The 12,955-nt window shown below is 43.7% G+C and overlaps 1 protein-coding gene across 1 annotated transcript in view; it reads left to right on the top strand.

Annotated features, from left to right (window-relative positions):
• The window catches only part of magi3a (membrane associated guanylate kinase, WW and PDZ domain containing 3a), a 147,352-nt gene that overhangs the window by 96,604 nt on the left and 37,793 nt on the right, over window positions 1-12,955 (top strand). The window contains exons 4-5 of the mRNA XM_080445724.1: window positions 7,565-7,771; window positions 12,209-12,377. Coding sequence (XP_080301850.1) covers window positions 7,565-7,771; window positions 12,209-12,377 — 376 coding nt within the window. The remainder of the gene's footprint in view (window positions 1-7,564; window positions 7,772-12,208; window positions 12,378-12,955) is intronic.

Raw genomic sequence — 12,955 nt, 5'->3', positions numbered from 1 at the left:
CCAAGAGAGTGGGAGACCCTTGCTCGGTGATTAATGAATGAGTGTCTGTGGCTACGGCTGGTGAGTTCAGAAGCGGAGAGGGAGAGCGAGAGAGAGGGGTGAAATGACCGAGCTAGGACTCTCTGCTATTCACAGTCAACACACATTTCCAGTTGCTATAGATGACTGACAAAACTGACGTCATGTGTAATACTGCCTCTGTCCCGTAGTATGACCAGCCTCAACTGCATACAGGGTGTTGCGAGAGATGAATGGTCATACTTAGAGAAGTTATGTCTCACGTTTTTTCACTTGCAATTGTTAAGGAATTCTGGAGCAATTATTTCATAATATCGTAGGATAATTATATCAGACACACAGTCAGGTCATGTAGAGAAGATAAATCCTTGTATACGATTATGGTTAGATATAGGGCTATTGAACTGAAGACATTTTTGCGAAAATGAAAGTGTTTTATACTAGATGCTCTTCCGCTCTGCATTCTGAACTTTAGACCCGCCCACTGTATACACGGCTGGAACGATGATTTTTGTAGAATTTTGTTTCTACAACGTGCTTTGACATAATTTGTCTCTGAGATTTTGCCATTCCTGGTGACATCCTCAGCCAACCTCTCGCTAACTGTCCATGGTATGTTGCTGACAGTTCGGTTAGCAGGTGTTCGGCTAGTTTGAAAATCTTAGAGGTGCAAGAACCGCTGAAACAAACGTCGGCAGGACGGTGCTTAAGTCCTTATGGTGTCATTGTGCTCTTATTGACCTGCCAAAGCTGGAAAACGTTCATGTTGGGTTTGAGGAATCTGCAGCCTTAGAGATCACCATAATAGAGGATGTGTAGGGTTACAAGGGTTACAATGTATGTACAAGTGGCACAAAATCTTTACGCAAGATATCTAGTCAGGGCATATGCAGGATAAGCATTATTCCAGATATTATTCACAATTGTGTTCCCATCATTATGAGCTACTGCCTACACCAGATGGCATGACATCTCCCACACACACACACACACACACACACACACACACACACACACACACACACACACACACACACACACACACACACACACACACACACACACACACACACATACATTTAACACACACATACATTTAACACACACATACATTTTAAGCTCAGGGGTCTCCTAGAATACAACCCACACAACCTTCTAATGAACAGAAGACTGTGCGAAAGAAAACATTGATTCCCTCACTATGAATCTGCTAGTTATTGGCATGTGTTGGACTGAATGGCCTTTATTGTTTCAGTAGTCGACACCATAAATACATATTGTAAAAATAAAAACGTAAATAAATATAACAAAGTATTCATCATAATAAAGTTGATTGATTTGATTGAATACTTTATTAGACAGAAATGCACACAGTACGGGTACAGTCACACACTTGAGCTAAAAGGATAACCCAATATTTACATAGGACCATTGAGTATTCAATTCATCAAACATGAGCTATAAAATTACTAAGAGTCTATCCTTTGTTAAAATGTGTGTGCAGTAACAAATAGTGTTCAAACCCAACAGCCAAGGGAGCAAATGATAGATAGTGTGCGAGTCAAAACACTGGGGGCCCTATTAGTCGAGTCTCATTTCCAGGTCTTATGCAGTAATTAAGTCATAACGCCACCATCTTATACACAATCGCTATTTTACAAGTCGCACTAAACGCAAACACTTAAGGCTTAAAACTCGCCAGCATATTTAACGCCTAGGGTAGTGTCCATATTTTAATTAAGGGCGTTATGTGGTATCTGCTATTTTACCCCCTTGACTTGAGCGCAAAAATAAATCTTTGGTTGTAGGATACCGGCCGTTTTACTCGGCCAATTCTCAAGCGATTGTTATAATTCAAAGTTCTCTATCTGTCAAGTATCTATGTTCATTCATATCAATGATGTTTGTGGGGGGCAAAAATATGTTTGATAAAAATATTTCGTGCACACAAATTTCAATACATTAAATATTACATCAAATATTACATTTATCATATTTGGTTTTGTAATCAATTCATTTTTGGGCAGGCAGATGCAGAGGCATAGTGACATACACAGGTGATAGAAGTGGTGTGTTTAGAGGTAGCAATTAACATGGACACCCGTCCATTTCTAAGATATCCAAATACAAGTAAAGCTCTAACTTTACGGCTCGAATGATCATGATCAGTCAGGTTTGTGCCAATGGTCTTTTTTTTTGGGGGGGGGGATTTATTTTGGGGCTTTTATGCCTTTATCGACAGAACAGTAGGCTGACAGGAAATGGGGAGAGAGAGATGGGGAGTGGCATGCAGCAAAGGCCGTCAGGATTGGGATTCGAACCCGCGACACATTGTCAGGCTACACCGAGCCTAGGTGCCTGGACCGCTACGCCAGCGGTCCAGGCCGTGCCAATGGTCTTTTGGCAAAGTTTAACAATCTTTCCCAGTCTACTCCTGTTAACCACACAGAGGTTGCCAAACCGACAAATCATTGGAAATGTTCAAACTTGACTCAATAAAAGATGAATGAAAGTTTTGAAAGTGATCGTTCAACATTGAAACCCTTGCAACTTTCTCAAGAAAAACTGTCTCTGATGTGCACCATTGTGCTGGAATTCGCAGAGGGTGATGGCAAGACATGGTTTGCCTCAGGCTGTTGATGAAATGTGGATGGATGACTATGTAGTATGTTCACACTCCATACAATGTCCACCCACTCCTCCCAGAAAGCTCCCAGAAAGCTCTCGAGTAGGAAATATTAAAGTTAAAGTATTGACTCATGACATGTTTTTTCAATGATTGATACAAATCTTTCCAAATACGAGTACAGTACAATGCAATTCCAGATGATTGATCAGGTCTGTGTGCGGGTAATTTCTCTTGAGAATTGCTCACTCTGTTACGTGCTTTTTCTTTTTCTCTTTTATTTTTTTGAAATTTGAAATGACTTTCACACGCGTGCGTCTAGACAATTGTTGACAGAATTGAAGGATTAAAATCAACTACAAAGCAGATGACAGAAGACATTGTCTTGTGTAAACCATCTATCTTACATACTTAAATAAAAACAGACAGGTTTTTGGAGTGTACTTATGTAATACATCAACATTTGTACCAGTCTATCATACATACTGTACTGTATACACTAATAAAGTGTATGCAGCTATAATTTGTCTGACTTGTAGGACTTGTAGGGTACCGATCACACAAATGCACAAACAAATAAGATGCAGCTGAACTTTGTCATTTATTGTCTATCATTGCCGTTTGGTTGGCCATGATGTTCCATGAAATATTGACTTATGACTAGTTATGGAAGTTTGGACAAATTGATCTACTTATTTATCTGCATAATTCTCATTCTGTAAAAAAAAAAGTTACTCATCACTCATCAGTGACCAAATATTTAATAAAACTTTATGCAGTAAACTGAATATCTACAGTTACAGCAATGTATCTTTCTTTCATCGAAATCCCATCTCATTTATTTATTCAGATACAAATATAGGCGTCATATTCTATTTTGGTCACAAACATTTGGTCATGGGAGACTGTAGGCGGGTGGCTCCCAAATTTGTCGATTGGATTGAGAATTAAGCCTGCCATACCATGGTGTCGTGTGCCGCAAATAGCCATTAGCCAATCTACAAGCTCAAGAAGCGACGCATCGCGACGTGTTGTGTGACAACGCACAATGGCACACAACGGCACAGTGCGACACTCACAACTTTGACACTGCAACGCTTTAAGCTTGTAGATCTGCTATTTTTGGCCCGCGACGCCATGAACTATAAACTAGGCACGAGCCTCTGGGAAGCTCTGGCAGGATTCAGTCCCTGGCTAAAACGGGACACAATGTGTCTCCAAGGGTAGTGGGTATTAAGTACTCCATCACCTCTTTGGCACACATGCTGGGTTCCAACCTCACACATAAATCCTGGTTAATTTCCCACCGTGTTGAGAGTGAGTCGAACAAGTACGTGTTTACCTGTCTGTCCATCTGCCACTCCGTCTCAACGGCTGCAACTGGCCCGTCAGTGGTCACATTAAACCGATGCGGGGGAATGACACATCTCACAGATCCTTATCAGATTAATGGCGACAAATACCGTTACAAATCTGCCGCCCCTGCTTCCTCTCTCCTCCCCCCTCGCCATGTGCTGCGGTACACATTAATCAGTGGCCAATGGAGATGTTTTTACGAGGCATTAATCACAGCTGAGGGAGAGCGAGAGATGACTGGGCACGGAGGTGACAGGTTTGGACTCAGAATGGCAACCTATCTTTCATCTCCATTGCTCGGTGGGCAGGTATAATGAAGCTGTCTTTTGACAAATGTTAATTTATTGGTTCGTTGTCTGTAGGCACGGTGTCTCAGCAGGAGATAAAGAAGAAAGAAAAAGATAGATGATGGTCCTGGCTACAAGGGTGTCAATTCACTTCAGGATGTGTTGTATTTAAAATTCACAAGCTGGAATGTCGGTACCGAGAAAACGTTGTATTTGGCTTAAAACATGATGAAGAATTAGGGTTGTAGCACTATCATAGGAATTGCAGTTTGTGTATTTGTTTTGAATTGAAAGGGAATTGAGCGAAACCTAGATGGCTTTTTCTGTTTTGAAAGTGGAAGCTATTTTCCCCCCTGTATAGTGTTGTCTATTGGGTAATTGTGTTCCTCTGATGTGGGTTCCTCTGATGTGGGTGCTAGCCAGGCATAATGGGTCAGCATTGTGTGCCACACTACTGATAGAAAATGGTCCTTACTGAAAAGATGTAAGCAAAACAGATGTGAGATGTTCAAATGCCTGCCAATTTAAAGGCTCACTGTGTAAGTATGAGAGATTTCCCATATGAGATCAAGAAGGGAAAGATTTTTGTTAATTACTGTGACATTAGATCAAGTTCAATGGATTCCTCACCCTTTTAATAGCTTTATGTTTTGTGTTTTATCAGATCAAGTTACGCAACTTCATTTACATATCATGCCCTTTCTATATCATGGCTCATTAGTGGAACTGTGCATAATCCATGTCAAAGCACTTTCTGCTTGTGACCTTTCAACTCCCAAAGCCATTGTTTACTCTAATGAGTCCATTAGATGCAAAGCCTACCTTTAGTAAGCTAACAGACTGCCACAAAATAATTGTGGGTGAAGTACAATTAAGCAGTTCCAGTTCAACTCCCATGTTTGGCATTCGTTCATTAACTCCCCATTAATTATGAGCTTAATAAAGGCTGTAATGATTTCAAACTATGTGCTGATACTAATATTGTTTAAATTAAAGCAGGAAGCAAATTATGCAGCTAAAACAACGTGGGTGTTTTGTTTGACATGCAGCTTAGACAAATCATTCTGTTTGTAAATTAGTTTGTGTTTGTAATTAAAAAATAATAATGTATTGTATGCTTCCGTTCCTTATCTAGCCATGGTGCACTGTGTTATTTCTCTTTTTAGTTCTCTCTGCTCTGAATTAACTAATGTATTTCATGTAATTTTCATTCCCTGATTCTTTCTTTTGACATGTTGATCAAAACTTGTTTATTATATCACCGCCAGGTGTGTGTGTGTGTGTGTGTGTGTGTGTGTGTGTGTGTGTGTGTGTGTGTGTGTGTGTGTGTGTGTGTGTGTGTGTGTGTGTGTGTGTGTGTGTGTGTGTGTGTGTGTGTGTGTGTGTGTGTGTGTGTGTGTGTGTGTGTGTGTGTGTGTGTGTGTGTGTGTGAAATCTGCCTCATATTGGAACTATACCAGCCGTTTCACCGTTGGGCTTATAACCCTTGAACAATGGGTCAAATAATAAATAAATAAGTGTTAATAATTCCCCTGGATTCCTTGAATCATGACACAACATGCCACATACAGGCCCCCATACAGGCCATGCCCATTCCCACATAACTACATTTTCCAATATTTAGCAATTTCTTCAGAACACACTTTTTGCTACTCGTCCTCCAGATTTTGTCCAAAACGTAAACAAATCGCTACACATTTTCTCTGGAGTCATGTGATGAACATGTACAGGTATCATACCCCTTTTTTATATTTCAAACCGGTTGGCTATTATTGGCATCCAAAGTTTCAGTTTGCAGGAGGGGCCTATTTCGTAAAAAGTAGAAACAATCATGTCCGATCGACCCCAAATTTGAATCACATATTTTCACTTGGACTTATAGGGGGTGTCGCAAATGCAACAAATGTTATTGTCGTCCTTAACACATTGAATGCCAAAAACGGTCCGGACCGTTTTTGAGGATCCAAACGAGAAGTGCCGAAAACGGTCCGGACCGTTTTTGACCCAATTCTATTTTTATACATGTGGGCCACGTGGGGCGCTAAAACGAAACTTTGACATCACCCAAGGAGTTTCTGAGAAGAAGAGGCTGGATCTGGCTCCATGTCAAAAATCCTTCCGGTCGGCGTTTTCAATGTTATCTCCTTGACTAAAAGCTTAATATCTCCATTTCTTTTTAACGTGGTGGAAACGAGCCGTTTTCGATCGGCGATCACGCTGCAATGGAGGATCGCGTTAGAAATATTATTGTTCCAGGCGTTAGTCGGGACCCTCCGCCGTCTCGCACGCACGCTTTGTTTACATGCACTTCCGCGTCGGGGCTTCCACAGCACGAAACGTATAACGCAAGTGGATGGAAGAAATGCAGGCACTCAACGTATAATATTTTAATAAACCTCTGGCACCCAATGTGTTAATACATGAGGCATTGGGTACTTTTATGTGTGAAACAAATTATTGCCTTTCATTCATTGTTGCCTTTGTTTGGATAAGCTTGTGCAACAGTGAATACCCAGGTGATAAAATAGATACAGTACATTTTCTAAAGTAGCATCACAGATCTGCAATTTTCGCTGTTTTTGAAATAGGACTTAAGTGGTTAAAGCACTGTGCTGATCTACACAAAAACACAGCAGGAGTGTGGCCTCCCATAGAGAGAGAACAACCAATGAATCAATATTTTTTCCTTCCTGAGCAGTTTCTCCTCTCTGTGCTTGTCTCAACATTGCCTCCTCCTTCTGTATCATTCCTAGTCTTCAGCTTAGAGAGAGGAGAGGGAGAGAGAGCGAGAGCAGTGAAGTGGGTCACCCAATGAGCAAGGTGGAAGACTAGCGAAGTGTAGCTATCATGCCGATTGTGAGCCAACGTGAGGCCTGAGCTCCTGCTGAGGCTGTAATGGCTGTAGTCCCAGGGGCCCCGGGGAGCAGTGCAGACCACGGGCAAAAGCGGTCTCGGGATTCTGGGCCGAAGGTCAGGAGACGAGCTGCTGTAGCCCCGAGACTGAAGTGCTTCTCTCTACGCCGTCTGTACAGGAACGCCAAAAATGGAGCTATGGTTACTTTCTACTGTACACGATACAGCATGTCTGCTCTGCTGCTGTCACTTTATGTGGTTCTATCTGCTAACGCTCTGCTCAGGTTTGACAGTTTTGTCTGAGTGTGTGTGTGTGTGTGTGTGTGTGTGTTTGTAACACCATTCCTATAATTGGGTGTCTCTCTCATATGTGCATCTCTCTCTCTCTCTCACTGTCTCTCTCATATGTGCATCTCCATCCTAGGGAACTATTATGGGACCCCAAAGCCCCCCGCTGAGCCCAGCCCGGTGCAGCCCGATCTGGTGGACCAGGTTCTGTTTGATGAGGAGTTTGACACAGAGGTCCAGCGGAAACGCACCACCTCTGTCAGTAAGATGGACAGGAAGGACAGTGCCGAACCCGAGGAAGAGGAGGAGGAAGAGAAGCCCGTCATGGTCAATGGCCTGACTGGTGAGATTGACGCACCAATGTTTAGTCACTGTGACAAATTTTACCTAAAAAACCTTCCACCTCCTTCCCACTAGCCGGTGGCATCCATTCAGCTCTGGGGCTTAAATGCAACTTATTCCACATACCTTACCTCCTATTTTAACACATTGAATGCCAAAAACGGTCCGGACCGTTTTTGAGGGTCCAAACGAGAAGTGCCGAAAACGGTCCGGACCGTTTTTGACCCAATTCTATTTTTATACGAGTGGCCCACGTGGGGCGCTAAAACGAAACTTTGACATCACCCAAGGAGTTTCTGAGAAGAAGAGACTGGATGTGGCTCCATGTCAAAAATCCTTCCGGTCGGCGTTTTCAATGTTATCTCCTTGACTAAAAGCTTAATATCTCCATTTCTTTTTAATGTGGTGGAAACGAGCCGTTTTCGATCGGCGATCACGCTGCAATGGAGGGTCGCGTTGGAAATATTATTGTTCCAGGCGTTAGTCGGGACCCTCCGCCGTCTCGCACGCACGCTTTGTTTACATGCACTTCCGCGTCTGGGCTTCTCACAGCACGAAACGTATAACGCAAGTGGATGGAAGAAATGCAGGCACTCAACGTATAATATTTTAATAAACCTCTGGCACCCAATGTGTTAAGCAGCCGCAGCGGCAGCAGATTTGTTTGAACCAGTAGTTCATTATATCCTCCTCAAAAATGTATGAAACGTTCTCCTCTCTCAGACCTACACAGAAACAAGCTGTCTAAATTACAGCTAAATTACCTGCTCTAAATTACAGCCGGCCCGAGTCAAAATCAGCAGCCAGCAGAGACTAGGTTTTTGAATCCTCAAGAGTGCCTCCGGCTTGGCAGGCGTCCACATGGGATAGAAGCTGGGTGGGGAGGGTGATATCTCTCGTTGGTCTAGCGACTCGTACAGGTTGGTCAGGGTACCTGTTCAGTGGGCATTAGAACGAGGAGGAATAGCGTATTCTCAGCATACGTCCCCCTGGTGAAACTCCTCACTGTCAGGGGAAAAGAAGCAGCCTTGACGTCTCGCGTATTGGAGGAGACATGATTGTCTGTACGTGCTCTCCCTAGGATCAACTGTAGGTGTAGCAGTGACAAGGGACTAGAATACACAGGGAATCAGGAATTGGCTTTGTCACGGGGCAGCCCGTGCCCTATAGACCATATTCACACGGCGGCCATATTGGAATTTAGAATTTAACATTGAAAGTGCCGCCACCCGGGGTGGCTACTTTCATTGACTTCATAGAAATATGGCCGCCGTGTGAATATGGTCTATAGACTAAAGAGGAGCACACATGCATACACTACCCGGCTGCTTCCAATTAACAATCTGGCTTGGAAGACTGTGGGAATTGACATTAGTGTTGCACATTGTTCGTTTTTTTATAAAAGGACACCATGACTATGCATGGGTTTTAACTGTATTTCTGTTTATTGCAAATTGTGTTTAATTATGATTGAGTGGCACCCGTCTCTCCTGCAGCACTAGTGATCCTCTTGATTGAGTGGGGGAAGGTACCAAGTGCTATAGAGCAGGGGGGGGGGGTTGTTTGTTTAATGTTCAAGAGCTCTTATCTTGTGTTATCTTATCTTGATGATGTGGTGCCTGAAATGTATGTGGAATTGGTTTAGTAAAACCGTATAATTGTGTAAGTCAACTCACAGGCCGTGGTTAGCCTTATTTTGAGTTAAGTGGTTACCAATTAATGGATGTGTGTTCTTGGTATGGTCTCGCCCAGTATAAAGAGGGGTGAATAGGGTTAGTTGGGCTTGGGCAACAAGCAGGTAACACCAAGGGAGCGCTGCCAGGGAGCCCTTCATGGAAGGGTTTATAGTCCGTATCAAGATAAAGTTAGACAGTATCTTGTCTGTTGGGTTGTTAGTATCCTTATTTTCTTTTTTGTAAGTTTAGTCTTTAGTGTCTTTGTTTGTTCAAGGCCTTCCACTGTAAATAATGCTGCACAGAACTGGCTTCTGGAGAGTTTTGGGTATTCTTGGACACATTTTTGGAGCCAATCGGTCAACCTTTACAGGCTTAACGACTACATCCAGAGAAAAGGAAAATGGAAAAAATGAATTGTAAAACAAAACTAATTCAGAGTTCTGGCTGAGATCATTGGGAGAAATCCCAGTGGTTAGACAGATAAAGTTTAGCTTAATTCCCCACTAGGATATGGGCCCATGGCCATGATCGCAAAGATTAGTTGTGTCAAAGGTGAAAAGGAAGCTATGAGAAAATAACGATAAGATGCAAACTTGCAGCAAGCCTCACCGATGTGTGATCCAGGTTGAATTAAATTTTTTTGTTCTGTAAAAACGGCATCAGCCCAGCATCTGGCCCTGTTCCATTTGCCGTGCAATGATGTGTAGAGCACATCACAGCCCGTCTGTCACTCAGTCAACCTGTCCACTGTGTTTGTTACCAAATGTATTCACCCGCTATATCTCGTTTTCATACTTTTTCTTATTCTTTTGACTTTGAGATGTTCAAATGTAACCAAATGGACCCGGTAAGAAAGGGTCCATTTGTTTACATTTGAACACTTACAAATGGACAAGGTAACACTGAGGATTTGACTGTGCGTGATAATACATTATACAATAACTAAACTACACAGTAGAAGGTATAATATGTGCCAAGTACAGTGTGTGCAGGTTTGACCCAAAAAAGTAAATGAACACAGATTGAAAAACTGTGTGTGCTCTCACACTGGTGAGCAAGAGTTATTTACAGGTTGAAGACATTTAACCTGGCAGCCAGGTCCTTGTTTATGGCCCTAATAGCCTGAGGGAAGAAAGCCTTTCTGTGTCTCATTGTGTTGACCTTGTGACAGAATAGGCACTTGCCTGACCGTAGCGGCACAATCAGTCCATTGCTGCTGCTACAGAATAATTTTAGCTCGGCTCGAACACCTGGTGGTGTATGAGTCGTGTTGGGGAGGGAAGTCCCCATGGTGCACTTGGCCGAGCGCACCACCCTCTGCAGGGCTCACTGGCTCCGGGAAGAGCTATTCCCATACCAGACGGTGATGGCCCCTGTCAGAATGCTCTGAGTGGTAGCTGGATAGAAGGATCTTTTGTGAGATCTTGAAAACGGAACTTAGAGCCTCGGGCTGTGCTACAGGTGGAGAGAGGAGTTGACTATGCAACAATGTAGAATGAGAGGGATGTACTGTAGGGAGACATCATCAGAGAAGCATCATCGCTGTGGCCTCTGGCAATGATTGATTGATTTAGTGATGATGGAGCCATGCCGAGGAAAAGCATTCAATGTGGAAGGATTTTGCTTTATTATTATTATTATTATTATTATTATTATTATTATTATTATTATTATTTATTTCACATTAATTCACAAAATGCAGAGTATTGTTACTTTTGGCATCTCTTGGCAGAATATGAATGAACTGTCTTTGAACTGGTGAGGAATGATGTACAACAAAAGGCCAGCGAAGAGTTATTACCATGCCTTAAGGGCAGTTTGATAATGACCATGCAATGCTGAGGACAGTGTTTTTTTCTCAGTAGCTTCGAAAAGACATTCTCATCATTTTTTGGGTGCACAAACTCACGCATTCACAGTACGCGCCTGCATGCAAACCCACCGCAATGAGGTTCAGTTTGTCAGTCTGCTTTTGGCCAAGGTCATTTGTCCTCCACTAATGCAGAAGTCAAAGGTCCCATTTGCACAAAACAATAAAAGCGCTTTTCAATCAGCAACTGTCACTCTTTATCGCTGCCACGTATTCACCCCCGGCCCCAAAAAACGACGGTGAGCATTCGGTGCCGCGACTGCACCAGTTTGTAGACACTAGACAGCCAGATAAAACACCTGCAGATAAGAGCTCATGCAAAGGCTGAAAAAAATAGAAGGATGAAGATTGCATACACACACGTACACGGCCGCACGCACACACAGCAGCCTCAGTGATGCTAATAGGGTAGGGACGTGGTGCTCGTGGCTGGGCTGAAACGCTGGTTAGTTCTGCCCTTGCCTGGGAGGCAGTTCCCAGTACATCACTGCTGACATGCAAATCCTATGGCACTTGCTGTGTTTCCGTCTCTCTCTCTCTTGCTCTCTCTCTCTCTCTCTCTCTCTCTCTCTCTCTCTCTCTCTCTCTCTCTCTCCGTGTAGTCTCTCTCTCTCCCTCTCTATCTCTGTTTCTGTCTACCTCCCTCCCTCTCTGCCTCCTCTCCCAGTGCATGTAACCGTCCAGCAAGTGTATTCAGAGCCAGAGTTAGCCGTGAGCAGCAGCGGTAGGTAAGGGAAAGAGATGCGAGGAGCCCAGCAGACTTCCAATGGCTCCACACACTCACCTCCCATCCCCCTCTCCTTTTTCTCTCTCCACTACCCCTACCACTACTCCCAATCCCTCCCTGTCTCCATCTCCCTGCCCGTGTCGGTGTCTCCCTGCTGGGGCGCAGACCACAAGGACAAGGCGGAGTGGCGTAAGACGGTGCCCAGCTATAGCCAGTCAGCCGGGGTCATGGATCCGCGCACGTGGGGCACCCTGTCGCGGGACGAGAGCCAGGACCCCTTGCCCAAGAACACTGAAATGGCCTATACAGAGACCGGCATGGTGTACTTCATAGAGTAAGTAGCCTTTCTCTCTCTGCTAGCTATTCTTCTCCTGTCTTATTACTCTCGTATTACATCAACTTTTCTCTAGTCCCGTTTGGTGCTCTTCCAAAGTATGCGCTGTACCATGGTAAGCCAAATGTCGTCTCTGTCGGGTGGAAACCTCGGGGCAAGTCGGGGGCATTAATTTTTGAAAAAACAAAAAGTTAGAATATGGAGATAAGAGGTTTCTGCCCAACAGCAATGATAATGTTGAAAGAGCTGCCATCGAGGCGGTTCGGTTTGCACTCCCCACCCGGTTCGTTCCCCTGTACTGCAACAAGTCAGGTGTCAGCCAGTGTAAAATGTACGGGCTTTAAGCGAGCTTCAATAGATCTTGTTTGCATTTAAAGTACATTGTGTGTGGGTTTGTTTTAGTTTTTTTTTTCGTTTCCTTTGGGTTTGTCGGTTTCGTTGGCTGGTGCTAAAAGCAGCATCTCTTCGTTGTTTACCTGGCCTGTTAGTGTGTCAGGCAGGCAGTGTTCAGCTGTTGACAGAGCCAGGTGCTGCACCTCGACTAAATCAATAGCTCATTCTGCCAACAGGAGAAACCA

The sequence above is a fragment of the Gymnoscopelus braueri genome, assembly GCF_963280865.1.
Source record: "Gymnoscopelus braueri genome assembly, chromosome: 12".
Lineage (NCBI taxonomy): Eukaryota > Metazoa > Chordata > Actinopteri > Myctophiformes > Myctophidae > Gymnoscopelus > Gymnoscopelus braueri.
The sequence above is the reverse complement of the archived record's forward strand: the minus strand, read 5'-3'. Positions and strand labels throughout refer to the sequence as shown.